We start from the raw sequence: 25,770 nt of genomic DNA on the forward strand, positions 1-25,770 counted from the left end.
CTAAAAAGGTAAAAACATGTTTACCTCAGTAAATGACTGAGGAAGGATGGTTAGGGGAGAATACCATATAGTTCGTCTGTGACTGCAGGTGGGAACAAGAGGAGAGTAGGCAGTGGCAGGAGATGAATCTGGAAAGGCAGGTTTGGAACACGCTGTGAAGGACTTCATGTGGTTGGATTTAGAATGGCCTCCACAACCTACCCTCCTTATTACTCAGTGGATTTAAGGTGGAGATTTGGAATTTATTGTCCTTCCGCTAGAAAGACATTGTAGAATCGTGATGACAATAATAGCATCTAACAGGAATTATGCTGAACATTTAGTATGTATTTTTTTTCTTTAACCCTTTGCCACTCCCATTTCGCAGATGAGGACACTGAGGCTCTGAGTCATACAGTTAGTGATTTGAAACCAGATCTTTCTGACTGTAGGATCTAAGCCCTCAGCTGCCGCAGTACCTGCCATTGATAAAATGCCAAATTTAAAACAACTCAGGCAATAGTCAGGAAGATGTAGTAGATTAGCAATGCACAACCAGAAGTGTCATCTTCATTACCGTGTCTTTTTTAAAATTACAGCACCTATATTCCATCACAGAGCTACTGAACCAAGGTTTCTGGGGAGTGGGGCCAAGGCAGAGGCATTTTGCAGTAGTTCCCTCAGTAATTCTGGTGTATGCCCTGGCTGAGAATGCAGGGCATATGAGGGAGTCACTGCATACATCCAGGGCGACAGGACAGGGCTCAAACTGTCAGTGATGCTGACACTGAGGGGAGGAGATGAATTTGAGATTAACTTCATTTCAAAAATAAAACTGACAAAATTTGGTGACCATGGAGAGAGGGAGGTAACTGATGTTTATTAGGTGGCTGCTAGCAGGTGCCACTTTAGGTGTTTAACATTTAAAAAGCTGACGATACCAAATGCTGGTGAGTATGTCAGGCAGTGACAGCTCCTATACATTGTGGGAATATGAAATGATTCAGCCACTTTTGAAAACAATTTGGCAACTTTTTATAATGTTAAGCATACGTTTACCACATGACCCACCAATCTCACTCGCAGATATTTGCCAAAGATAAATGAAAACATATGTCTACTTAAAAACCTGTGTGGGAATGTTTTTGGCAGCTTCATAGTCACCAAAAACTGAAAACACCCTAATAACCATCAGCATTATAAATGGATAAGTTGTGGTATAGCATACAATTGTTTATTGCTCAGCAATAGAAATTAATTGCTGATACATACAACAACGTGGATGAGTCTCAGAAGCATATGCCAAGTGAAAGAAGCTAAACACAAAAGAAGCTGACGACTGTGTTCTTTTTGATACCATTTATGTGACAAAAATCAGATCGGTGGTTGCCAGGGACTGAGTGGGGACAGGGGATTGCTGAGTAGCATTCCATTGTGTGAGTATATCGTGATTGGTTTATCAAGTCACAATTTTAGTCATTATAATAGATATATAATGGTGTGTCACTGTTTTAATTTGCATTTCTCTGTCTTGAGCATCTTTTCATATGCATATTGGCTGTTCCTATATCTTATTTTGTGGATTGCCTGTTTAATCTTCTGCCTGTTTTTTAATTGGATTGCTTGATAAGTATTATTAATATTTTGAATCAGTAGTGTGCCTTTTCATTTTCTTAACAGTACTTTTTGAAGAGCAAGACTTTTCAATTTTGATGATGTCTGAGTTGTCAATTTTTTTTCTTCTTTGGTTACTAACATGAGTTTTATGTCTGATTACAGGAAGAGGATTTGACAACTTGACTTCTGTCCATCTTGCACGGCATACTCCCACGGGAACACTGGTAACTATAAAAATTACAAATCTGGAAAACTGCAATGAAGAACGCCTGAAAGCTTTACAGGTAACAATATGAAGAAAATGATACATAGTTGGGCCTCTGTATCCACTGGTTCCACATCTGCAGATTCAACCAATTGTGAATAGAAAATATATATTTTAAAATAAATCATACAATAAAAATAGTACAAATAAAACACAGCATAACTATTTACATAGCATTTACATTGTATTAGGCATTATAAGTAACCTAGAAATGATTTAAAGTATATAGGAGGATGTGCATAGCTTATATGCGAATATTATGCCATTTTATACAAAGGACTTGAGCATTCTTAGATTTTAGTACATTCGTGGGGTGGTGTGTAGGAGGCGGTCAGGGGATGCAGTCCTGGAACCAATGCTCCATGGATACTAAGGGGTGATTGTATTTAATATAATGTTTATTTGAGGAGATTACATCTGTAAGAATTTTCTCCCCCAAACTAATAGTTCTTCTGTTAGGGAAATATAGATTTCTTCTAATTAACATGCAGTTACAGAATTGGAAAGAATACTTGGAAGCCAGATTCATTATATGAAAGAACAAATATATTCAAACTTTGGTAACTGCTGCTCCTTCAAATGAATATCATATTCAAAATGCTAGTCTGGAGTATTACAATACCGCTAGTCAGTCCCATCCTAAATAGTCACATAGGGAAGTGGAAGAAATAAAAAACAGTTTCCTTTTCAATCAGTTAAGCAAAATTAATTTCTGAATGACAAATTTTGACAGAATTGCATTTCAGGTATCTTATAATACCATTTTTATTGTCACTAATCATTTTTGATATAAAGGGGGAAAGGATGTTATTTGGATATTGTTCCAATTCTTTCTTTTTTTTTTTTTTTTGAAACAGAGTCTCGCTCTGTCGCCCAGGCTGGAGTGCAGTGGCGCGATCTTGGCTCACTGCAAGCTCCGCCTCCTGGGTTCACGCCATTGTCCTGCTTCAGCCTCCCTAGTAGCTGGGAATACAGGCGCCCGCCACCATGCCCCGCTAACTTTTTGTATTTTTAGTAGAGATGGGGTTTCACCGTGTTAGCCAGGATGGTCTTGATCTCCTGACCTCATGATCTGCCCGCCTCGGCCTCCCAAAGTGCTAGGATTACAGGTGTGAGCCACCGCGCCCGGCCCCAATTCTTAAAATATTTATATGTGCACATGTATATTACACAAACAAAAAAAGACTAGGAGAAACTATACCAAAATGTTAACAGTGGCTCTCTGTGGGGTAGCGATAGAGGGATTTTTATGTATTTTTAAATGTTTTTATAATACGAACATAGTACAGTTATTAAGAGTATGACCCTAGAAGGAAACTAAGTTCACATTCTACTTCCACTTCTTTTTATTAATTGCATGCTTTTGGACAGGTTTTCTAACTTATTTTTAAGTGTTGTCTTCTGAAAAATGGGAATCATAATATCACATACTTCATGGAGTGGTTGTGAGATTTAAATAGTTAAAAGCACTAAGAACAGTGCTTTCACTAATAAGTGCCCTTGAGTATTAGCTGCCATGACTGCCATTTTCATCGTAAGGAAAAAAGGGTTGTTTTTAAATGTCTTGTCTCTTGTGTATTTATCCTAGAAAGCCGTGATTCTATCTCACTTTTTCCGGCATCCCAATATTACAACTTATTGGACAGTTTTCACTGTTGGCAGCTGGCTTTGGGTTATTTCTCCATTTATGGCCTATGGTAAGAATGCTGGTTTTAAATCAATTAATTTAGCCTAGATGTTATAATTATATAGATAAGTTGGGATTTTAGATTTATGATTTGCCACATTTAATTTATAAGTCTAATGACTGATTTTAGATTTCATATTATATTTCTATATCTGATACATGTTGAATGTTAGTCTGCAGAAAAAAGTAAGAATTGGTATGATGATCAGTGAACCACCACTGCTTTTCCAAGAATTCCGTGCCTTTGCACAAGCTGTGTCTTCCCTTCAGCTTCCTTCCCCTCTTTTAATGGAGACCTACTGTTATTCTGCAGGAAGAAGTTGTTTTTCCACCTCTGCACCCCATCCCTGTCCCTGTTTCACTGCATTGTAAACTATTTCACTGTATTAGAAACATCTTTGTGTGTGTCCATGTCTCTCACTGGACTTGTGCTTCTTGAGGGCCAGGATCATTTATATATTTTTTATTTGTGGTGTCCCCACGTGCTCACGTAGTACTTAGCACAAAGTAGTGTTCAATAATTGTGTTGAATAAATAGTGAATGGATTCTAGAGCTTTGATTTTTAGGACAGCTTTTGTGAATTGCTTCTGGATTTAAGAAAATATATATATATAGATCTCCACACACAGAATGTATTTTTATTCAATCATATTGACAAATCAGTTCTCTTTCCTAATCTCTAGAGTGTCATTACAAAAAATTGTTTAAAGATTCTTGAAAGAAAATCATGTTTGTGTGGGAAAGTGTTGTTTGGGTTAGACTCCAAAAAGTAACAGATATGTTTGTGTTTATGGTTGAAAAGAACATTAAAATACAGCTGGAAGCAAAACCACTTTCAATGTTCATCTAAGGATTTTAGGGGTTTATTTCAGGTTCAGCAAGTCAACTCTTGAGGACCTATTTTCCTGAAGGAATGAGTGAAACTTTAATAAGAAACATTCTCTTTGGAGCAGTGAGAGGGTTGAACTATCTGCACCAAAATGGCTGTATTCACAGGTATTTACTTATTTGTATTTTATTAAATGAAATAATTTTAATGGAAGAACTCTTTGAAGGAGGTTTTAGGAAGGAGCAGTTGAATGTTAGAAAAAGGGGATGGGGCTGGGCGCGGTGGCTCATGCCTGTAATCCCAGCACTTTGGGAGGCCGAGGCGGGTGGATCACGAGGTCAAGAGATTGAGACCATCCTGGCTAACACGGTGAAACCTTCTGTCTCTACTAAAAATACAAAAAAAATTAGCTGGGCGTGGTGGCAGGCGCCTGTAGTCCCAGCTACTCGGGAGGCTGAGGCAGGAGAATGGCGTGAACCCAGGAGGCAGAACTTTCAGTGAGCCAAGATAGTGCCATTGCACTCCAGCCTGGGCGACAGAGCGAGACTCTGTCTCAAAAAAAAAAAGAAAAAGGGGATAGGAAACTTGTAAGTGAAAATTGAGGGAGGAAGGGACCATTAGGTGCAGTGGATTGCTTACATTTTATGTCCATTCACCAAACATGTTCAGACCACATCCTCTGTGCCAAGCAGTTCTTGGGGCTGGGGTGGAGTGCCTGCCCTCATGGAGCTTACAGTCTCAATCTAATGAGGATGTTCAGGAGATGAGCTGTAGGAAATGGGATCCTAGTTAGCTGGGTGTTTTTCGTTTTGTTTTTGTTTAAGCAAATGAAGAGCTTCATTATCTGCTTTCCCTCTTATACATAAATTGGAATTAAACTTTTCTTTGATTTCTTATTTTGCCGTACCTTGAGATTGTACTAAATATCACTTCTCTTGTTACCAAAGTGTATATGCAAAAGTGATTGACTGAATGTTAAAAACAGTGCTATTCTAAGATATACTGCGATTTTGTCTTACTTTTTAATTAAGTTACTTTTAAATAAGCTTGCTTTCCTATTGTTTGTTTCAATCTCCTTAAAGCTTTTTGTCTTACTTTTTTTTTTAAGCAAAATTCTAGTTAACCAAGGATTTCCAACACACTATATTCAGTTTAACTGAGGTTTCATTATATGTCACCAGATGATTGGCCATCCTCCTCTGTTAAGTTTCCAAATTCAGTGTTTGGGATTGAAAAACAAGGCTCTTATAATTTATCTGACAATTAAAGGAAATGTATAAGATATATTTTTATAAATGATGTATGAGAGACTTTTATTGGATAGTATTACATTTAGCTTTATAACCTTATATTTCAAATACTGATTTTTTTTAGATAACTTATTAGGTGTTTTGCAACAGCATTCAAAAATAGTGAAATTGGCCAAGCATGGTGGCTCATGCCTGTAATCCCAGCACTTTGAGAGGCCGAGGCAGGCAGATCACTTGAGGTCAGGAGTTTGAGACTAGCCTGGCCAAGATGGTGAAACCCTGTCTCTACTAAAAATACAAAGAGAAAAAAAATTAGCCAGGTATGGTGGCACACACTGCAGTCCCAGCTACTCAGGAGGCTGAGGCAGGAGAATCACTTGAACCCAGGAGGTGAAGGTTGCAGTGAGCCAAGATCACGCCACTGCACTCCAGCCTGGGCCACAGAGTGAGACTCTGTCTCAAAAAAAAAAAAAAAAAAAAAAGTGAAATTAATTATTTGATTCCATTCCTTGTTTGAAAAAATATTATCAGTTTTTTTTTTTTTTTTTTTTTTGAGACAGTCTCGCTCTGTCCCCCAGGCTGGCATGCAGTGGTGCGATCTTGGCTCACTGCAAGCTCCACCTCCTGGGTTCATGCCATTCTCCTGCCTCGGCCTCCCAAGTAGCTGGGACTACAGGCACCTGCCACCACGCCTGGCTAATTTTTTGTATTTTTAGTAGAGACGGGGTTTCACCATGTTATCCAGGATGGCCTCGATCTCCTGACCTCATGATCTGCCCGCTTCAGCCTCCCAAAGTGCTGGGATTACAGGTGTGAGCCACCGTGCCCGGCCATCAGTTCTTAACACGTAGCTTTCAATTATATCTTTACTTGTGTTGGTGCTGTAGTAAGTAGCTGAAAGAATTCCTATTCCCTGAACGTTTCCTGTGTAAACAGCAGTTTTGCAGTAGTTTTGCAGTTTATACTGCTGTTTTATAAAGGATATTTAATTTCCAAGAGAATATATGAATTTGTTCCTGCCAGATTTTTATTCTTTCTTCATTGGCCAGTTTCCTATTACTTAGGATTGTTTCTTTTTGTTCTAGGAGTATTAAAGCCAGCCATATCCTCATTTCTGGTGATGGCCTAGTGACCCTCTCTGGCCTGTCCCATCTGCATAGTTTGGTTAAGCATGGACAGAGGCATAGGGCTGTGTATGATTTCCCACAGTTCAGCACATCAGTGCAGCCGTGGCTGAGTCCAGAACTACTGAGACAGGTCAGGTGTGGCCGTTGCATTGGGTTGTCTGTGTCTCAAGTGTCTTCAGAGTTTGACCAAAGTACAGCTGTGTCTTTATATTTGGATTGGTGAATGGCCTTCTGCAAGACTTTATTTCTCTTCCTTGTCAAAATTATGTTAGGAAATTAAATACCATATATGAAGTGTGTCTTGATTTGTCACTTATGGGTTTCTTTTCCATTATTGTTCACCATTCTTTATCAAAAAAGCACATGTGTATAACTTTTGGTTAATTTATTTGCACTAAAAGACTTCAAATTAATTGTGTCCTACAGGATTTACATGGGTATAATGTGAAATCAGATATTTACAGTGTTGGGATTACAGCATGTGAATTAGCCAGTGGGCAGGTGCCTTTCCAGGACATGCATAGAACTCAGGTAAGTGCTGCTAAAATCCCTGAGCTACTTGCCTTTCATAAGATTTCTTACATTCTAGATAATTTCTGTTAAACATGTTTGCTATAGACTCTTAGGAACTTTATATTGTTGTTATTGTTTTAATATTTTGCCTGAAAAGTGTTGAAGGAAAGTTCTGTTTCTTTTAGATGCTGTTACAGAAACTGAAAGGTCCTCCTTATAGCCCATTGGATATCAGTATTTTCCCTCAATCAGAATCCAGAATGAAAAATTCCCGGTCAGGTGTAGACTCTGGGATTGGAGAAAGTGTGCTTGTCTCCAGTGGAACTCACACAGTAAATAGTGACCGATTACACACACCATCCTCAAAAACCTTCTCTCCTGCCTTCTTTAGCTTGGTACAGCTCTGTTTGCAACAAGATCCTGAGAAAAGGTAATATTGATCTCTTCTAAATAGCATAAATTGTACATGTTTTACATTTTATAGAAGCTTTGTAACATTGCCCTTCCAGGAGAATACTAATCTTTTGATCAAAATATTGTCTACTCTAGAAAATATCAATGCTAAGAACAATTAGTGGGAACAAGCAAATGAGAAGAATACTGGATTCAAAATCAGAAGAGGCTGGGTGCGGTGGCTCATGCCTGTAATCCCAGAACTTTGGGAGGCTGAGGCGGGTGGATCGCCTGAGGTCAGGAGTTCAAGACCAGCCTGGCCAACATGGTGAAACCCCGTCTCTACTAAAAATACAAAAATTAGCCGGGTTTGGTGGTATTCACCTGTAGTCCCAGCTACTCGGGACGCTGAGGGAGGAGAATCACTTGAATCCAGTAAGCAGAGGTTGCAGTGAGCCGAGATCACATCACTGCACTGTAACCTAGGTGACAGAGCAAGACTCCATCTCAAAAGAAAAAAAAAAATCAGAAGAGTTGGGCTCCAGTCTCAGCTGTACCATTTTCTAACTGATTTTTACAAGAAAAATCAAGAGTAAAAATCAGTTACTCTTTCTAGACATTAATTAGCACATTTACGTTAAGACTCTAAGTAGTATAAAGTGTAAATTGCTGCTACCCTACTAAGTTACTGTCAGTAAATACTGTGTCCAGTAAATGTTGAGTATGGATTAATTGAAGGATACCTCTACAATTATTTCCTTTAGTTAAGGTTGTAGCTAAGAATTGGGCTTCTGACATACATTCTTTTTAATTTTTTTCGTATTGGGCTTTATAGCTCTAAACCTAATTTCTAACATATTTTTACACCTGAAATCTACATTCTAATATAAAGGTTTTTTAAATAACTTTCTTAAAAATTTCAGGCCATCAGCAAGCAGTTTATTGTCCCATGTTTTCTTCAAACAGGTGAGCTGATCTATCATCCGTTGTCTCGATGTTTTTAATTACTATTAAAAAGTCACTTTATTTTGTTGGCTTGATGAGATACTTTGGTTACCAAGGTTCTTACTAATAACTTTGTTACAAAATAAAGTTAAAAACAAGAAAACTTTTGGTAGTTCAATTATAGACTTTCTAAAATACTTTCATTCTTCAAAACAGAATGAGTAAAAATGTACTATCATCGCGTGTTACTGATGCTTGGTGTATATTTTGATTAATTTAGAGACATTTTCTATGTTGGCTAGAAATGATGAAAGGGCAAAGTAATTCTGATAAGAAGTCAGTTTATTTGGCTCTTCTTCCTGTTTTCAGATGACCAGAATCAAAGGCAGTTTTAGGGGAAATACCTGAAAACAATTTTAAACACATTTAACATAAATTCTTTAAAAGTTATTTATTGCTAACAAAGCTGATGTATTGAAATGATATATCAACAGCCTTATTTTGAGTTTCTTTAACAGATGAAAGAAGAAAGCCAGGATTCAATACTTTCACTGTTGCCTCCTGCTTATAACAAGCCATCAATACCATTGCCTCCAGTGTTACCTTGGACTGAGCCAGAATGTGATTTTCCTGATGAAAAAGACTCATACTGGGAATTCTAGGGCTGCCAAATCATTTTATGTCCTATATACTTGACACTTTCTCCTTGCTGCTTTTTCTTCTGTATTTCTAGGTACAAATACCAGAATTATACTTGAAAATACAGTTGGTGCACTGGAGAATCTATTATTTAAAACCACTCTGTTCAAAGGGGCACCAGTTTGTAGTCCCTCTGTTTCGCACAGAGTACTATGACAAGGAAACATCAGAATTACTAATCTAGTTAGTGTCATTTATTCTGGAATTTTTTTCTAAGCTGTGACTAACTCTTTTTATCTTTCAATATAATTTTTGAGCCAGTTAATTTTTTTCAGTATTTTGCTGTCCTTTGGGAATGGGCCCCCAGAGGACAGTACTTCCAAGTACGTCTTCTTCTCCCAGATTCTCTGGCCTTTTTAATGAGCTATTGTTAAACCAACAGGCTCGTTTATCTTACACCAGACCCTTTTCTGGTAGAGGGAAAATGTTTGTGCTTTCCCTTTTTCTTCTGTTAATACTTATGGTAACATCTAACTGAGCCTCACTCACATTAAATGATTCACTTGAAATATATACAGAAATTGTAATTTGCTTTTTTTTAAAAAGGGGGCTAAAGTAACACTTTCCTACTTATGTAAATTATAGATCCTAAATTCATGTACCCCGTGGGAGCTCAATAAAGAGTTACTGAATTGAGTTTATGCTTTTATTTATTTTCCTTGCGTGGTTTGACAGAGCTTTTATTTATTTTCCTTGCATGGTTTGACAGAGCTAAAATACAGATTCTGATTTGTTTTGCCAAGAAAAGCCCTTTCTCAAGCAGATTTATTTACATAATCTATAATCAACTGAGTATTTGATTAAATGGAGGCAGAAGGCATTCTGGCCTTTTGTATGGTTATTGCTCCTGTAGGAGATACAACATATGAGGGCATAGAGGTCTTAATATTTCCTAATTAGAAAAGAGACTCTGCCATGTCTCATAAAGAATACATAGTTTGGAGGTGTGGTAAACTGGGACCTACTTCAGCTGATTTTCTTAATTTATACAGTCTTATTTATATTACATTAAAAGTTATTTTAAAATGATTACCTCAGGACTAAAAAATTAAAAAGACAAATAATATACAAATCCATAGGCGATTTCAAGCACAATTATCTTCATGTTTATTGACTGGACCCCCTCAAGAACGAAGGTTTGGGTTACTCCATCCGTTAAGCCACCAAGACCCACCAAAGTGAAAGAATTTAAAATGGACAGTGGAAAAGGGAGAAGATGAAGACCACTGAGGCCCTAAGAACAACTCTAGTGGTAAGGGCTATAGTTCATCCTACTAACCTCCCCCTTCTAAATTTCCCTTCCGTAAGAGAGGCCCACAGAGACCTTAGAGGTTCTTTCAAATCTGTGTGGAGGTTCTCCTGAATGTGTGTAGTTTAAAAATTGGACCATAGAGGGCATGAAATGGTGCTTCTCAGATCTCCTACTATGGGGTGTATTAGGGTACTCCAGAGAAATAGCCAATAGAATGAATGTGCATATATAATATATCTATATTTTATATACATACATATATAAACAGATTTATTATAAGGAATTGGTTCATGCGATTGTGGAGGCTGACAAGTCCAAAGATCTGCCAGGTCAGTTAGCAAGCTGGATATCCAGAAGAGCTGATGGTGTAGTTCTCATCCAAAGGCTGTCAGACTCAAGACCCAGGAAGAGTCAGTGTTTCAGTTTGAGTCCAAAGGCAGGAAAAAGCCGATGTCCCAGTTCAAATGCATTCAGGCAGGAGGAATTCTCTTTTACTTTGGGGAAGTTTAGCCTTTCTCTTCTATTCAGGTCTTCAATTGATTGGATGAGGTCCACTCATATTAGTGCAATCTGCTTACTTAGTTGACCGATTTAAATGTTAGTCTGATCCAGAAACACCCTGTGATGGTTAATATTAAGTGTCAACTTGATTGGATTGAAGGATGTCTAGATAGCTGATAATGCAGTGGTGCCAACTTTTTGGCACCAGTTTTGTGGTATACAGTTTTTCCATGGGGTGGGGGATGGTTTCAGGATGAAACTGTTCCATCTCAGATCAGGCATTAGATTCTCATAAGGAGCGGCACAACCTAGATCACTTGTGTGTGCAGTTCACAATAGGGTTGGTGCTCCTATGAGAATTTAATGTGGCTACTGATCTTGAGAGGTGATAGTGTGCTGGCAGTCCTCACAGCCCTCACTCGCTCTCAGTGCCTCCTCTGCCTGGGCTCCCACTTTGGCAGCACTTGGGGAGCCCTTCAGCCCACCACTGCACTGTGGGGCCCCTTTCTGGGCTGGCCAAGGCGGGAGCCGGCTCCCTCAGCTTGCAGGGAGGTGTGGAGGGAGAGGCACAAGTGGGAGCCGGGGCTGCGTGCGGCGCTTGCGGGTTGGCTGGAGTGCCGGGTGGGTGTGGGCTCGGCGGGCCCTGCAGTCAGAGCACCCGGCCGGCCCTGCCGGCCCCGGGCAATAAGGGACTTAGCACCCAGGCCCGTGGCTGCGGAGGGTGTACTGGGTCCCCCAGCAGTGCCAGCCCACTGGTGCTGTGCTGGATTTCTCGCCGGGCCTTGGCTGCCTTCCTGCGGGGCAGGGCTTGGGACCTGCAGCCCACCATGCCTGCGCCTCCCACTCCTCCATGGGCTCCTGTGCCGCTCGAGCCTCCCCGACGAGCGCCACCCCCTGCTCCACGGCACCCAGTCCCATCGACCACCCAAGAGCTGAGGAGTGCGAGCGCACGGCAAGGGACTGGCAGGCAGCTCCGCCTGCAGCCCTGGTGCAGGCTCCACTGGGTGAAGCCAGCTGGGCTCCTGAGTCTGGTGGAGATGTGGGGAACCTTTATGTCTAGCTCACGGATTGTAAACACACCAATCGGCACTCTGTATCTAGCTCAAGGTGTGTGAACACACCAATCAGCGCCCTGTCAAAACAGACCCCTGGGCTCTACCAATCAGCAGGACGTGGGTGGGGCTAGGTAAGAGAATAAAAGCAGGCTGCCCGAGCCAGCAGCGGCAACTCGCTAGGGTCCCCTTCCACACTGTGGAAGCTTTGTTCTTTCACTCTTTGCAATAAATCTTGCTACTGCTCACTCTTTGGGTCCACACTGCTTTTATGAGCTGTAACACTCACCGCGAAGGTCTGCAGCTTCACTCCTGAAGCCAGCGAGACCACGAACCCACCAGAAGGAAGAAACTCTGAATACATCCGAACATCAGAAGGAACAAACTCCGGACACGCTGCCTTTAGAACTGTAACACTTACCGCGAGGGTCCGCAGCTTCATTCTTGAAGTCAGTGAGACCAAGAACCCACCAATTCCGGACACAATCTGACAGGAGGCAGAGCTCAGGCGGTAACGTTCACCCACCCTGCTGCTCATCTGCTGTGACGCCGGGTTGCCAACAAGCCACTGACCCGTATGGGTCCACAGCGGGGTTTGGGGACCCCTGTGGTAAAGTATTGTTTCTGGGTGTGTCTATGAGGGTGTTGCCAGAGGAGATTGACGTTTGAGTCGGTGGACTGGGAGAGGAAGACCCACCCTCAATGTGGGTGGGCACCATGCAGTCAGCTGCCAAACGGCTAGACGATGGCGGCCAGAAGAGGGATAACCTTGCTGAGCCTTGTGGATTTCATCTTTCTTCCATGCTGGATGCTTCCTTCCACTCCTCCTGCCCTTGGACATCAGACTCTAGGTTCTTCGGCCTTCAGACTCTGGGAGTTGCACAAGGGCCTCCTGGGGACTTTTGGGCCTTCAGCCACAGACTGAGGGTTGCACTGTTGGCTTTGCTGCTTTTGAGGCTTTTGGACTTGGACGGAGCAACTGCTGGCTTCTTTCTTCCTCAGCTTGCAGATGGCCTACTGCAGGACTTCACCTTGTGATAGTGTGAGCCAATTCTCCCTAGTAAACTCCATTTCATATATTCATTACTTCTGTCCCTCTGGAGAACCCTAATACACATCCTCACAGAGACACTCAGAATAATGTTATTTTTTGTTTGTTTGAGGTGGAGTCTTGCTCTGTCGCCCCGGCTGGAGTGCAGTGGCAGGATCTCAGCTCACTGTAACCTCCGCCTCCCGGGTTCAAGTGATTCTCCTGCCTCAGCCTCCCAAGTAGCTGGGATTACAGGCTCCCATCACCACACCCAGCTAATTTTTGTATTTTTAGTAGAGATGGGGTTTCACCATGTTGGTCAGGCTGGTCTAGAACTCCTGACCTCGGACTCCCAAAGTGCTGGGACTACAGGCATTCAGAATAATGTTTGACCAAGTATCTGGGCACCTGTGGCCCAGTAGAGTTGACACACAAAATCAACCATCACCATGGGTATCACCATGAGTGATGACTTCACCCTGTGAGTGCTTTCTTAAACTTTGTGCCTTAGGCTCCTTGCTTGCTGTATTTCCAATGGCTGCTGTAACAAATTGCCACAAACTTAGTGGCTTAAGCAACACAAATTTATTATTTTGAAGTTCTGGTCCAGAAGTTTGAAATCAGTCTTACTGAGCTAAAACCAAGGTTTTGGCAGTGCTCCATTCCTTCTGGAGGCTCCAGATGGGAATCTGTTTCCCTGGCCTTTCCAGTTTTTTAGAGACTATTCACGTTCCTTGGCTCATGGCCCTGTTTGTCCATCTTCAAAGTCAGCAATTTGGGGCTGAATCCTCATTCTGCCATCTCTCTGGTTCTCTCTTTGATTCTATCTTCTACTTTTTAAAGACCCCTGTGATTACACTGGGCATAGTGAGATAATCTGGGATAGCTTCCCTGTCTAAAGTCAGCTGATAAGCAACCTTAATTCTGTCTGCAATCGTAGTTCCCTTTAGCCACGTAACCTAACATATTAACAGGTTCTGGGCCTTAGGATGTAGGCATCTTTAGGGGAACATTATCCTACCTACCATACCTGCCTCATCCTATCCCTACCCCTGGCAGCAGGGATTGCAAGTCAGGCCCATTCCTGGGAGACAAAGGCCTTTTGTGATTAATGGCTTCGGCTGGAGCACTCCCCATCAGCCCGACTGAAACTTACTTAGAATGACACTGCAGTCTAAGACATTTCCTATTCTGCCTTCTTGTCTTCCTCCCTCTCTTCCACATTGGTCAGACTTACATCTTGGACAGCTCTCCCAGCTATCTTCTACTGCCTCCCTATTTTTCCCTCCCAGACTTTTCCCCTCAAAATATCTGTTGCAGGTAGTATTAATTTCCTATCACAGCTGTGACAAATTACCACAAACTCAGTGGCTTAAAACAACGCACATTTATTATCTGACAGTTCTGGAGGTCAGAAGTTTAAAATGGATTGGCAGCGCTACGCTCCTTCCGGAGTCTCTAGGGGAGAATCTGTTGCCTTCCCAGATTTTAGAGGCTTCCTACTTCCTTCCTTCATGGCACAGCACCGCTCCAACTTCTGCTTCTGTGGTCCCATCTCCTTCTCTGACTTGTGTGATTATATTGTGCCCACCCAGATAATTTGGGATAATTCCCCCCATCTCAACACCTTTGGTTTAATCACAGTTGCAAAAATCTCTCATCACATAAGGTAACACTCACAGGTTCCTGGGATTAGGACATGGACACATTAGTAGGGGCCATGACCACCACACGTCTAATTTCATCTTGGTGTCTGCTTTTCAAAGGACCCAAACTAGCAGTCACTTTAGCTAAAATGCCCTCCTATGAGCTTCTATAGTACCTTCCCCAAAAAGCACTTACACAACTCTAATTACTTCTGTGTTTATGTTCCCGAAGGACTGTGGACTTCCTGAGAATATTGTCTTATTCACTGGTATATTGCTGTGTAGTAAAAGTGTCTGGCATTTTGTAGATGTTTAATATTTATTGAATTCTTTCTTGAATTAAAGTATTTGAATTTAGAAAAAAAAGACTTTTGAAAAGAAAATGTAAGAGATTCCCATGGTAAGAAGTTTTAAATTCTTTGCTTGTCACAATATTGCCATTAAAAATTTAATGAGGCAGAGATTTGGGATTTCTATCTAGTAAATATTTCATCCTTTACTGCAAGCCAAATCAATGGTTTCCCTCATAAGTACTGTTGGCCAATTGCCTATTAGCTCTCAAGTTCATTTCTCCACTCTCTCTGTTCTGCTTCACTGGGATCTACATTTCCCATGTACCCACAAACTCTGGTTTCCAGGGAGGCAGCAGCAGATCAGAGAGCAGGACGAGAGAGGAGAAACATGGTATTTCTCTCCCTTTGCCCCACTCCCCTTCTGCTTCGAGTGTCCCTGGCAGTGGCGGTATCATCTTTGTCTCTAGCTTCAAGACTCTGGTAGCACCAGTTCCTCCTGCTGTCCTTTCCATCTGAGTGGTGGTAGCACTTCCCACTCTTGCTAATCTCTGGGTTGCTTCAACATCCCTTTTCGCTTCTTAGCCTTGATTCCATCACCCACAAAACCAACTCCCTGTATTCCTTCTACCTGAAAGATCTGGAGTGGTGTTTTCCCAGTTACATGCTGACTGAAACAAATACTTACAACTTTGAGGATTATTGGAAATTCTGAGTCCCTATAAAAAATTTCTATCCTGATTATAACATTGAATGATCAGGAATTATGTTTTCCATCAGCCAATTATATTTAAACCCCATAGTCTTTACAACTTCCGGTAGAAAAATAGAAACAAAAATTCTGTAAATCAAGTTTTGCTTTTCAAGAGTGGATCAAAGTTCAACAAGATCCAAATACTGTACTTACAAAGAAATAGAACCAATTCTCAGAAGTCTGATTTAAATCCTATGTTGATTTAGCTAGATTATATTTTATTCAGTTTCTATAATTTTATGCAGTTTCCCAAGAATGGTGTTACTAAGAGGCCCTTTCACAGTTGTATGAGTAACTTAGAAAGTCACTGCTGTCTAAGAGATGCTTCGGGAATTAATATTAAGTATATTCTTATGTTTATTGTGTAAAAAGATGCAATATCAGATGATGTTAAAATGAATAAAAGTTCAGCTGGGAGTGGTGGCACACACCTCTAAATCTCAGTTACTTGACAAGCTGAGGCGGGAGGATCATTTGAGCCCAGAGTTCAAGACCAGCCTGGGCAAGATAGCGAGAACTCTGTCCCAAAAAAGTTAATAAGCAAGTATAAGGCCCAGAGAATTGCAAACTGTTGAATCTAGAAATATAACTAGAGCTGAAGAGTAAAAGTATGTATTCTTTTTTTTTTTTTTTTTTTTTTTCTTGAGAGGGGTGTCACTCTCACAGCTCACTGCAGCCTTGGCCTCCCAGGGTCAGGTGGTTCTCCCACCTCAGCTTCCTAAGTAGCTGGGACCACAGGCGCGCTCTCATGCCCAGCTGATTTTTTGTAGAGACAGGGTTTCGCCATGTTGCCCAGGCTGGTCTAGAACTCCTGGGCTTGAGCCATCCACTCGCCTTGGCCTCCCAAAGTGCTGAGATTACAGGCGTGAGCCACAGTGCCTGGCCTAAAAGTATATATTTGTAACAAAAGGCTGCACACATTGATAACCACAAATCACCTGAAAACTGGGTAGAAAGGGATAATTTATAGTGTAACAAAGGTTGGAGAAGTCAGAGAAATACAAATTGGAGTGATATTATATAGTGGAAAAAGTAAGAAAAACTGAGAAATAAAACTTTGTTAATGAATATAAACTGAATACGTATTTCTGGGTTTGTTCCCTAAGGTTCATGAACAAAAACACATTTACATCAAATATGTTTGTTTTTCATTTTAATCAAAACAAAATGGTTCTAACAAGCTGAAATTTGGTTGCTGACTTCTGTCACACAAAGAAGAGATCTCCAAACCATTTTGTTAATGGAGAAATGATATTCTGACTGCTGGCCTCACATATCATTCTGAGTTAAACATGTTTTATAATATCACAAATGAGTGAACATTTTTCAATATCTTCTTTTAATTTTTTTTGGCTGCATTTTATGCATTTCATAATCTGATGTTTTATCATTTATATGAACTAAGCCTGATGAAACCATTCGACCACTTGTAAACTTTCCACTGTAGCTTTCTCGTTGCTTGTTAACCTCCGGAGCGGTATATGGTCTTGCAGAGTGTCTGGCATGATTATGGATATCATCTGAGCTTTTTCCTAAAAGCCTTGATCTTGATTTTACTTTTTTAAGGTGTGTAAATGAGGTCATGTCATGTAAATCCTCAAATTTATCTGAACAATCCTAAATAATAAAATAAAAGATCCAATTGGTAAATTAGGTTTCTTAAAAGTAGGTTTTAAATTTACAAGGACTTCTGACATGGATGGTCAAAAGAAAAAAGAAAAACATACAAGGACTAAAGTTTATAATAGCAACAGTTAAAGACAAAGAACGAAAACACTGAATGTTTCTTAGGCAGTCTCTAAATTCAGACCCTACACCCGATGCCTCCCATTAGATACTGTGCTAGATACTATGCTAGAAACCGTGCTTTAAAAAGATCTGTTACAAACGATCCGTTATTTCAAAAGATATTGAAGATAAGCTAGAAACCTGAAAAACTTGAGAGCTGACCTCAGGGGTCAGACTCCTAAGCAATGCTGGCCAGATTACTTTGTAATTTCTCTCCACCAAAATCTCTCTCCCCGGCCCCAAATATAAATTATGAACTCTTATATTTTACTTTTCATATCATCCAAAATTTGATCTTTCATCCTTTAATAACCATCTTTAGTTAATTTATATACATACAGAGAGACAGACAGAGTGTATGAGACACCCAAGAATATGGTTACAATGTTTACATTAAAAATAAAAAATTGCATGTATACTCTGAGTAAACAAGTAAAACATTCAGTAAAATAACTGGAAGGATATATACCATAATAAATGATTCTTTTTCAAATTTTCTATTATATAGCTATATAAGGTATGAATCTAGTAGTTACCCTCAAATTAGGGTAAACAATTTCCTCAGCAGTTTGAGCAGCTCATCTCATAATACTTTGCAAAGATAGCCACACCAAGAGAATGGGCTGCTTGATTTGAACACAGGTGGGGATGGATTAATAGAACTGGGGGTCAGGGAACATTGGGCAGGACTAATAAGAATTAGGCAGTCAGAAAAAGATTTACAAAAATGAATGTATAACGAGTCTAAAGATAAATTCTACCTATTTAACATTTTTGCCTGAGTTTGGAGAAGGCAAGAAAACATTCTTCCTCTTCCCTCTTATGTATACAAGACAATTAGGGAAGCCACAATGAGACAATTTATGCTATGTTAGTGAGTAACACATAATTTTCCTTCACAGCTGATATAACTGATGACAGGAGTGGCAGTGGAAGGGCATGGAGACCCAGGCCACTGGTCACTTTTCTAGGTGCTCCTACGACTCAATTTCTCTCTCTTCTGTCTCAATTCCTTTGGGAGATTCCTGGATTTTAGAAAATCAGATGAGTAAGTCGTTCTGATCATCTGAAAAATGCCCTCTTACCACTCAATTATCTAGTAGAGGAAAGTTTAGGAACAGTTGGTTTAACCGAGAGAAATAAAGATAACTCTATCTCCCTTGCCTGCTCTTAGGATAAGGGTTCTGAGATCCTATATAATCTTAAATCATTTAACATAAACACAATTTCTTACTTTGCTTGAAAAGTTGTATTAAAGATTCCATTTGTCTTAAAAAATTCAGAAAATTCTCTTTGAAGACTATCACCCCATCTTCTACCTTTTTTCCAAGTGTGTAGACACATGTGTATATACAAACACTCACCCTCTCAATACTAAATTTCCAAATTTAGATAGAAAAGAAAAATCCAAAATTGAAAGTATAAGCTGATATTTATATCCTGTCACTATATAGTTAATATTTAGCTGTATAATATATAGTGTGTATAATATATAGCTATATAATATTTACCCTGCTACTATAAAGCTAATAGTTTGCTTTACTGTGGAAAATAAATTCAAAGCAATTATGCAGAAATTAGATTTTCTCAAAGGTAGAATTATGCACATCAAAGTATCAATTTAATATGAGTTTTACTTACTCATATTTACTTAGCAGTTTTTCCAATTATGGGTCATGCCTGTTATGCATACTATAGGGAAGAGCAGTGATTCAGAAAATTAAAAATCCCTTCCATTCCTAGATTTTAAATTTGCTTTAGAATGATTTGTATAAAGTCTAGTCGCAGATTTACTTTCCTAAATTTTTTTTTTTTTTTTTGAGACCGATCTTGCTCTGTTGCCCAGGCTGGAGGGCAGTGGCGCTATCTTGGCTCACTGAAACCTCCGCCTCCTGGGTTCAAGCGATTCTCATGCCTCAGCCTCCCGAGTAGCTGGGATTACAGGCGTGCACCACGACACCCAGCTAATTTTTGTACTTTAGGTAGAGATGGAGTTTCACCATGTTGGCCAGGCTGGTCTCAAACTTCTGGCCTCAAGTGATCCACCTGCCTCAGCCTCCCAAAGTGCTGGGATTATAGGCGTGAGCCACCGCACCTGGCCTCCTAATTGTTTTATGTTAATATTAAAAATATATTTGAATTCTCAAGTTTCTCAGCACATGATATAGCATGGTGGTGAAAAAAGACTAGAAGTTAAATTTTTGCAATTCATAATCCAATGGATTGTAAATTTTGCATATCCCTAATTTTTAGCCAGATAACTGGCACATGGGAGCTTCATATTTGTTTAATTGAAGCAAAGATAATTCAGCTATGTGAAAAAAAACCTCTAATAGTTGTGAGTTATAGCTCTATGAAAAGAAAATGTCAGCTATGTTTCCACAGTATCTGGCTACAGCCAATGGTTGTACTAATTTTAGTCAGGGCTAAAATCCAGCCAGTTTTCCACAATCAGGACTGTGTACTCTGACTCTCGGCTGTGTCAGCTGGGAGAATCTGCCCAGAGGAAGAGGGCACCTTTTTCTAATTCATGTCCCAGATGGTGGGTTGGGGGAGGGGTAGCACTGTTTATTTCATAAAAAGGTAGTAGGTGTGTTAACAGTCCCCCTGATTTTGTGATTGTATTTTGAATCAGGTGAGGTGATATTTAAGTTTCAGAGGAATTTTGTTTTGTTTTGTTTTGAGACGGAGTCTCACTGTGTCACCCAGGCTGGAGTGCAGTGGTGCGATCTCGGCTCACTGCAAGCTCCGCCTCCCGGGTTCACGCCATTCTCCTGCCTCAGCCTCCTGAGTAGCTGGGACTACAGACGCCCGCCACCACGCCCGGCTAATGTTTTGTATTTTTAGTAGAAACAGGGTTTCACCGTGTTAGCCAGTATGGTCTCGGTCTCCTGACCTCGTGATCCGCCCGCCTCGGCCTCCCAAAGTGCTGGGATTACAGGCGTGAGCCACCACACCCGGTCTTTCAGAGGAATTTTTAAATTGGAGGTCTGTATGTCTTGCGGGTAATTAAGGTTATACACACAGTTGGATGCAGATATATACACCCTAAACTATTGCCAGAACTTTGCCAAATACAGAAGTAGAAGACTTAGAAAAACATTATTACATGTATAGTTCTTCTTGCAGTCCAGTGAAGCAGTGTCCTTGGAACAGACTTCTTTAGGTGAATTCTTGTGGAGGGCAGTGTGGTTGGTAGTATCCTGACTATCTTGTTAAATGACTTTTTTGGTTTGGCGACACGGTCTCTTTCTTTTCCGACCTTGGGTTTTAGATCTTCTCTCTTAAATAATTCTGGGAAGAGGTATGGTTTCGAGTTTTTCTCATCTTCTACAACTTTATATTGGAATGACTGTATTTCAGGGAACTTGGCACATTTTTCACTGCAAATTTCATCTGGTTTTATATAAAGAGTTTGTGTTTCTTTTTTGTATTGTACAAATGTTACTAAATGTTTTTTATTATTGTTATTATTTCCTTTCAATCTCTGACAATACTGGTCTTCTAATTTTGATTGTTCCCCACTCTCTGTATTGAAATGAGTTAAAGTGCTACTTTGCCAGGAAGGGAAAGTGATTCTGTTTAAGTACTCATCTTCCCTTGGCATTCTGGCATTAGGAATTCCTGGATACGATGTTAATACTGCTTCAGGTTTTTCCTGAACAGTCCATTTATAGATGTTTACATGCTCCTTTCTATCAAGGGACTTCATTTTCAGCGTCCTTTCACACCAAGCTTTTGATTGAGTTATTTTTGATTTACCACCCCAACTATATGGGTCTTGAATCTCTGTTTTATGAACAGAATTTTCTGCTTGAGGAAGCTGCATGAACACATGTTCTTTCCTTAGTTTCTTAAGCAGTATATCTGTAAGTATTTCTGATGACTTACTTAATGGACTTGCCTGGATATTTTCACTGGAAGAAGGTTGTACTTTGATTAAACTTGGTGTTTTAGCTGCTTCTTTAGTGTAATAACTTTTCTGTTCCCTAATTAAAGATGAACTTCCTTTTAAATTCTGTAAGGGAAAATATTTCTTTTCTTTCTCTCTAAGTTTATCCTCAGAAACCATTTGTAAAGTGGTTTGTTGAACAATTCTTGAATATTTATTTTGCTTTTCTGAATGCTTCTCCACAAAGTGACGGTCATCTCTAAAAGGTAAATGTGTCTTTATATATTTTAATGGTATAGAACTAGAATTAAGCAAATTTATATGCTGGTTGATCCCTTCTAATTGCTTTTTTGTCATTAGTCCTGATTTTGAAAGTTTTTCTATAAAAAGACTCTGGAGGTGTTTGCTTAAATCAGCTTTTAGATGTAATAATTCATTTTCTGATAAAGCTATCAGATAGTTTTGTAGAGATTTACTTAAAGGATATTTCATGTTTATATCAAACCTTCTACCAAAACTCCCCTTTGAAATATCTTGTTGTAGTTCGTGAAAAGATATTGAGACACTTTTAGTCCTTAGAGAAGATACGTTTGGGTATATAGTCTCAGATTCTATCTCATTAAATAAACTGCTTTCTGAAATGTTTTTTAGGAAATAGTTTTGGAGAATATCTTTTAAAAAAGATCTTAGCTTTATTTCTAAATGTTTATCTATGAAATGATGATTGAAATTGTTGACAAAAGACATGATTTCTTTCACAGTTTCAGAATATTTCCCCTGAAAACTGTTTGGCCCTTTCCGCTCTGCTTTCTCATTCATCAGATACAGATTTCGATAGATTTTTGGCAAGTCCTCCTTGGTGATATGTCCTGATTCTGAAAGTCTTTCTACAAGGTAATGCTGGATTTGTTTACTTAATTCAGATTTTAAATGTTTTACTTCTGACTCTGAAAGTTCTTCTAGAAACACACGCAGCTTTGGACTCAAAACAGGTTTTCTGTCTAATTTGTCTGCTTTATCAAAATCCTCTTGGAGTTCTTCGAGGTGTTCTGTGTCACTTGTAAAAGGTTGAATTAGTCTTTCTAATTCCTTTTCTGGTTGTCCTCTTCTTTCAGATTGATTATATTTGAAAAAAACATTGAAGATGTTTTTAAAAAAGGATTTTAACATTATTTCATCTGATTCACTAAGTTTATCCATTAATGAGTTAGTTAAACTTTCTAAAGTAGAACTGAGATCATTTTTGTCTTTAGCAAGCCTCTGACCATTTCTTGGCAAATCCAGTTCTTTATTTGCTTTTGAATAATAACTTGAATCTTGTGGGAACATATTTTGGTCTTCCTGTATAAATTCAACTCCACTAATAGAAGTAGTGTCTTTGGGAATGATGGGTATATTCTGCTCAGAAGGAGGTTCTGTCTCGCTTCTGATTTCTGAATAATACTCTTGGGAATCCTTTAGGTTTCCTTTAGGAAAAGTGATCCCCGTACCCAGCAAAGAACTCTTATGGTGTTCTTTATCTAATTCTATCACTTTGATTATCCCAGATTCTAAAAGCATATCTATAGGAAATGCTTGTATTATCTGGCTTATAGCAGGTCTGGGCTGTGGCAATTCTATTTCATCAGCATTTTCTTCATGAAATAGAATATGTGATGACAAACTTCTCTTCCAAGGTGTAGGTAATTGATTTTCCAAGTTCATTGGTGTTTCACTTGGCTCTTTCACTTCTATCTCCAATTCTGAGAATATTGGTGCAGTGAATATTTGCCTCGTAATGTAGTCATGTACAGTGCCACTTGAACCTGATTTGGAGTTAGGTATTTCGCTTATTAAATGTTTCTTTTTGATACTACTCTTTTTTTTAGTTGGAAAATCTCTCTCATCAGCTTCGAAGTGTTTTTTAGAGACATGTTCTTCTACCTCTGGAGACTGTCCTGGTCCACCTTCTGAAAATGAATCTGCAGGAATATTTTTAATTATCTGACCCCCTTCTGAAAGTGAATATTCAGGAATATTTTTAATTACTTGACCACCTTCTAAAAGTGAATCTGCAGGATTATTTTCAATTATTTGACTACCTTCTGAAAATGAATCTGCAGGAATATTTTTAATTATTTGACTTAAAGTAGCCTTTGAATTTAAAATGTCTTTTTCTGAAAGCCAGTTGTTTAAATCTTGTTTTTTTTCCAATATGTTGTCTTCCATACTACTTGATGATTTATCATGAATGCTTAGAAGTGGAGAACTACTTTTCTCTCTTGCTTCACTGTTCATACTAACTTCTGGTTTAGAAAATAATTTGTCTGAAAGGTCTTGCAGATTTTTACTTAAAATTGACTTGAGTATCACTGATTGTTTTAAATATTCTATATGGGGGGTAAAATTTAAAGACTTCGAGAGGTGACATGTGTTTGCATGTACATTTCCAGCCCTCCATGATTCTCCTTTGAAGCATGGCAAAGATACATTTGGTAGATTTTCTTTTAAACTATTCTTTGTATCTAAACCCTCTATTGTATTGATAGTAGGATCAGGGGCTAACTTATTCTCAGTTTCTAATGTCTTTGTTGTGAAGATATTAGGGTCATGGGCCCAGGTTTTATTAGCAGGTCCTGCAGTTTTTGATTGTGCTGGATAAGGAGGATCCTGGTCTTCATGCTCTATGACCTCTGCACCTAAGATGTTTCTGTATTTGTATATATCTTGATCTTTTCTTTTTCTGACTGACATTTTGTTTATATTCCTTAGAAAAGGATCAAAACCGTTCTTGTTGAATTTCTGAAACTGCAATATTAAGAAAAAGGTAAGACATTTGGTAGCAATGATTTTGAATTTATCATACATTTTCTAGTTAATTTTCTTTGAGCAATCTGTCAATGTATCTATTCACTCTCTTACTCTCCACAAATGGAGAAAATCAACTTTAATTATTTTAAAATATTTGAAATTGAAATAAAAATTTTAATGGAAAAATGTCAAATTCTTAATTCTGACACTATTTTGTGTCCAAGTGCTTTTTGCTACTTGGAATATTTTTAAATACTTAAAAAGCCACCCATAAATAGCTTATTTTTAACAACTCAATTTCTAGTGTTAGCTTCATTTCCTTAGACAGTGGCTAACATCAGGATCCAAGTCTCATTTACCTAAATATTTGCTACATTCATAGCAATGTAGGAAATATATTTTTAAATTCAAGCAAGTAGTGAAAAGTACTGAAATGAAATTCATGAAAAGTATCATAAATATTCTCTAAAAACTGACTTGGGGGCATATATCATCTGCCTTTAAGTCTGAGAGTTTCAACAATGATAATGAGCTCCACCCAGTCCTTAACATGTCACAGTTTAATCTTGCTTTTTGATGCATACTGTAGAATGCCTCAGAAATGGATAAGGGAGAGCCATATAGAAAACTCAGGATTACAGTAAAATTTCAGTGTAATATTCATAAGCAGCTTTTTAGCTCTGGGATCAGGCTCTTCTATCATTGAAACAGCCTTCAAAATAAAAATTATTATTGAAACTCTTTTTTCATACTTCTGTGTTATCTAACTAAAAAAAGCAAAATGTGAAAGAATCAGCCTAGTATTTGTCTTATTTTATTTCAACTTAGTAGTTCAAAATTATTTTTAATGGATACAACTTATTATAACTGGTTTTCAAATTCTAGTGGATACCCAGATGACAAATTAAGAATCTCCTTGTTTCTTTTTTTTCTTTTTTTTTCTTTTTTCAGAAATACAAATTCCCAGGTTCTGTTTCTGGGTTGAGATTCATTAGGTCAGAAGTAGAGCTGGGAATGTGTATTTTTTATGATAGCCAGGTGTTTCTAATGAGTAGCTTTTTAGAACTATTGAATTAAAGTATTGAAGAAACCTAGTAATTAAGTATAATGATACCGGGATGGAATAATTCAGGACTCACCTGAAATTTTGGTTTGAATTCTATATATTCTGGTCTGAAAGATGGTGAATTATATTCTTTTGGTGAAAAAGCCACCTTATAAAAAAAGAAGTTCTAATTTTAGATTACTTGTACTATAAGAATATCAAGATCATTTTATTCTTGCAATAGTTATTAGAGATATAAAATTTTTAAACCTAAATATTTTTATCATAACAACTATACCTTGCCAATTATGGAAGAAATCTGTATACATATAATATTATATATGTGAAATATTGGACTCTTTGGTGTTATAATAGTCACCCTATTGAATTTGTAAAGTCAAAATAATGCACAGCAACTTCAAGCA

At 38.8% G+C, this 25,770-nt stretch overlaps 2 protein-coding genes across 2 annotated transcripts in view; one reads left to right on the forward strand and one right to left on the reverse strand.

Moving 5' to 3' along the window:
• The window catches only part of STRADB (STE20 related adaptor beta), a 30,073-nt gene extending 20,132 nt beyond the window's left edge, over positions 1 to 9,941 (forward strand). Inside the window, exons 5-12 of the mRNA XM_003253946.3 lie at positions 1,759 to 1,880; positions 3,450 to 3,558; positions 4,422 to 4,545; positions 6,714 to 6,885; positions 7,182 to 7,286; positions 7,454 to 7,698; positions 8,585 to 8,627; positions 9,125 to 9,941. Coding sequence (XP_003253994.2) covers positions 1,759 to 1,880; positions 3,450 to 3,558; positions 4,422 to 4,545; positions 6,714 to 6,885; positions 7,182 to 7,286; positions 7,454 to 7,698; positions 8,585 to 8,627; positions 9,125 to 9,268 — 1,064 coding nt within the window. The 3' untranslated portion in view covers positions 9,269 to 9,941. The remainder of the gene's footprint in view (positions 1 to 1,758; positions 1,881 to 3,449; positions 3,559 to 4,421; positions 4,546 to 6,713; positions 6,886 to 7,181; positions 7,287 to 7,453; positions 7,699 to 8,584; positions 8,628 to 9,124) is intronic.
• A 7,027-nt stretch (positions 9,942 to 16,968) lies between these two features.
• LOC115832352 lies at positions 16,969 to 22,976 on the reverse strand. The gene is made up of 2 exons (XM_030802817.1): positions 20,728 to 22,976; positions 16,969 to 17,447 (listed from the first exon to the last, which is right to left on the reverse strand). Exons 1-2 carry the CDS (start codon positions 22,837 to 22,839, stop codon positions 17,157 to 17,159), a joined length of 2,403 nt encoding a protein of 800 aa, XP_030658677.1. The 5' UTR covers positions 22,840 to 22,976; the 3' UTR covers positions 16,969 to 17,156.
• Between the last annotated feature and the right edge of the window lie 2,794 nt (positions 22,977 to 25,770).

Source organism: Nomascus leucogenys, chromosome 22a, assembly GCF_006542625.1.
Source record: "Nomascus leucogenys isolate Asia chromosome 22a, Asia_NLE_v1, whole genome shotgun sequence".
NCBI lineage: Eukaryota > Metazoa > Chordata > Mammalia > Primates > Hylobatidae > Nomascus > Nomascus leucogenys.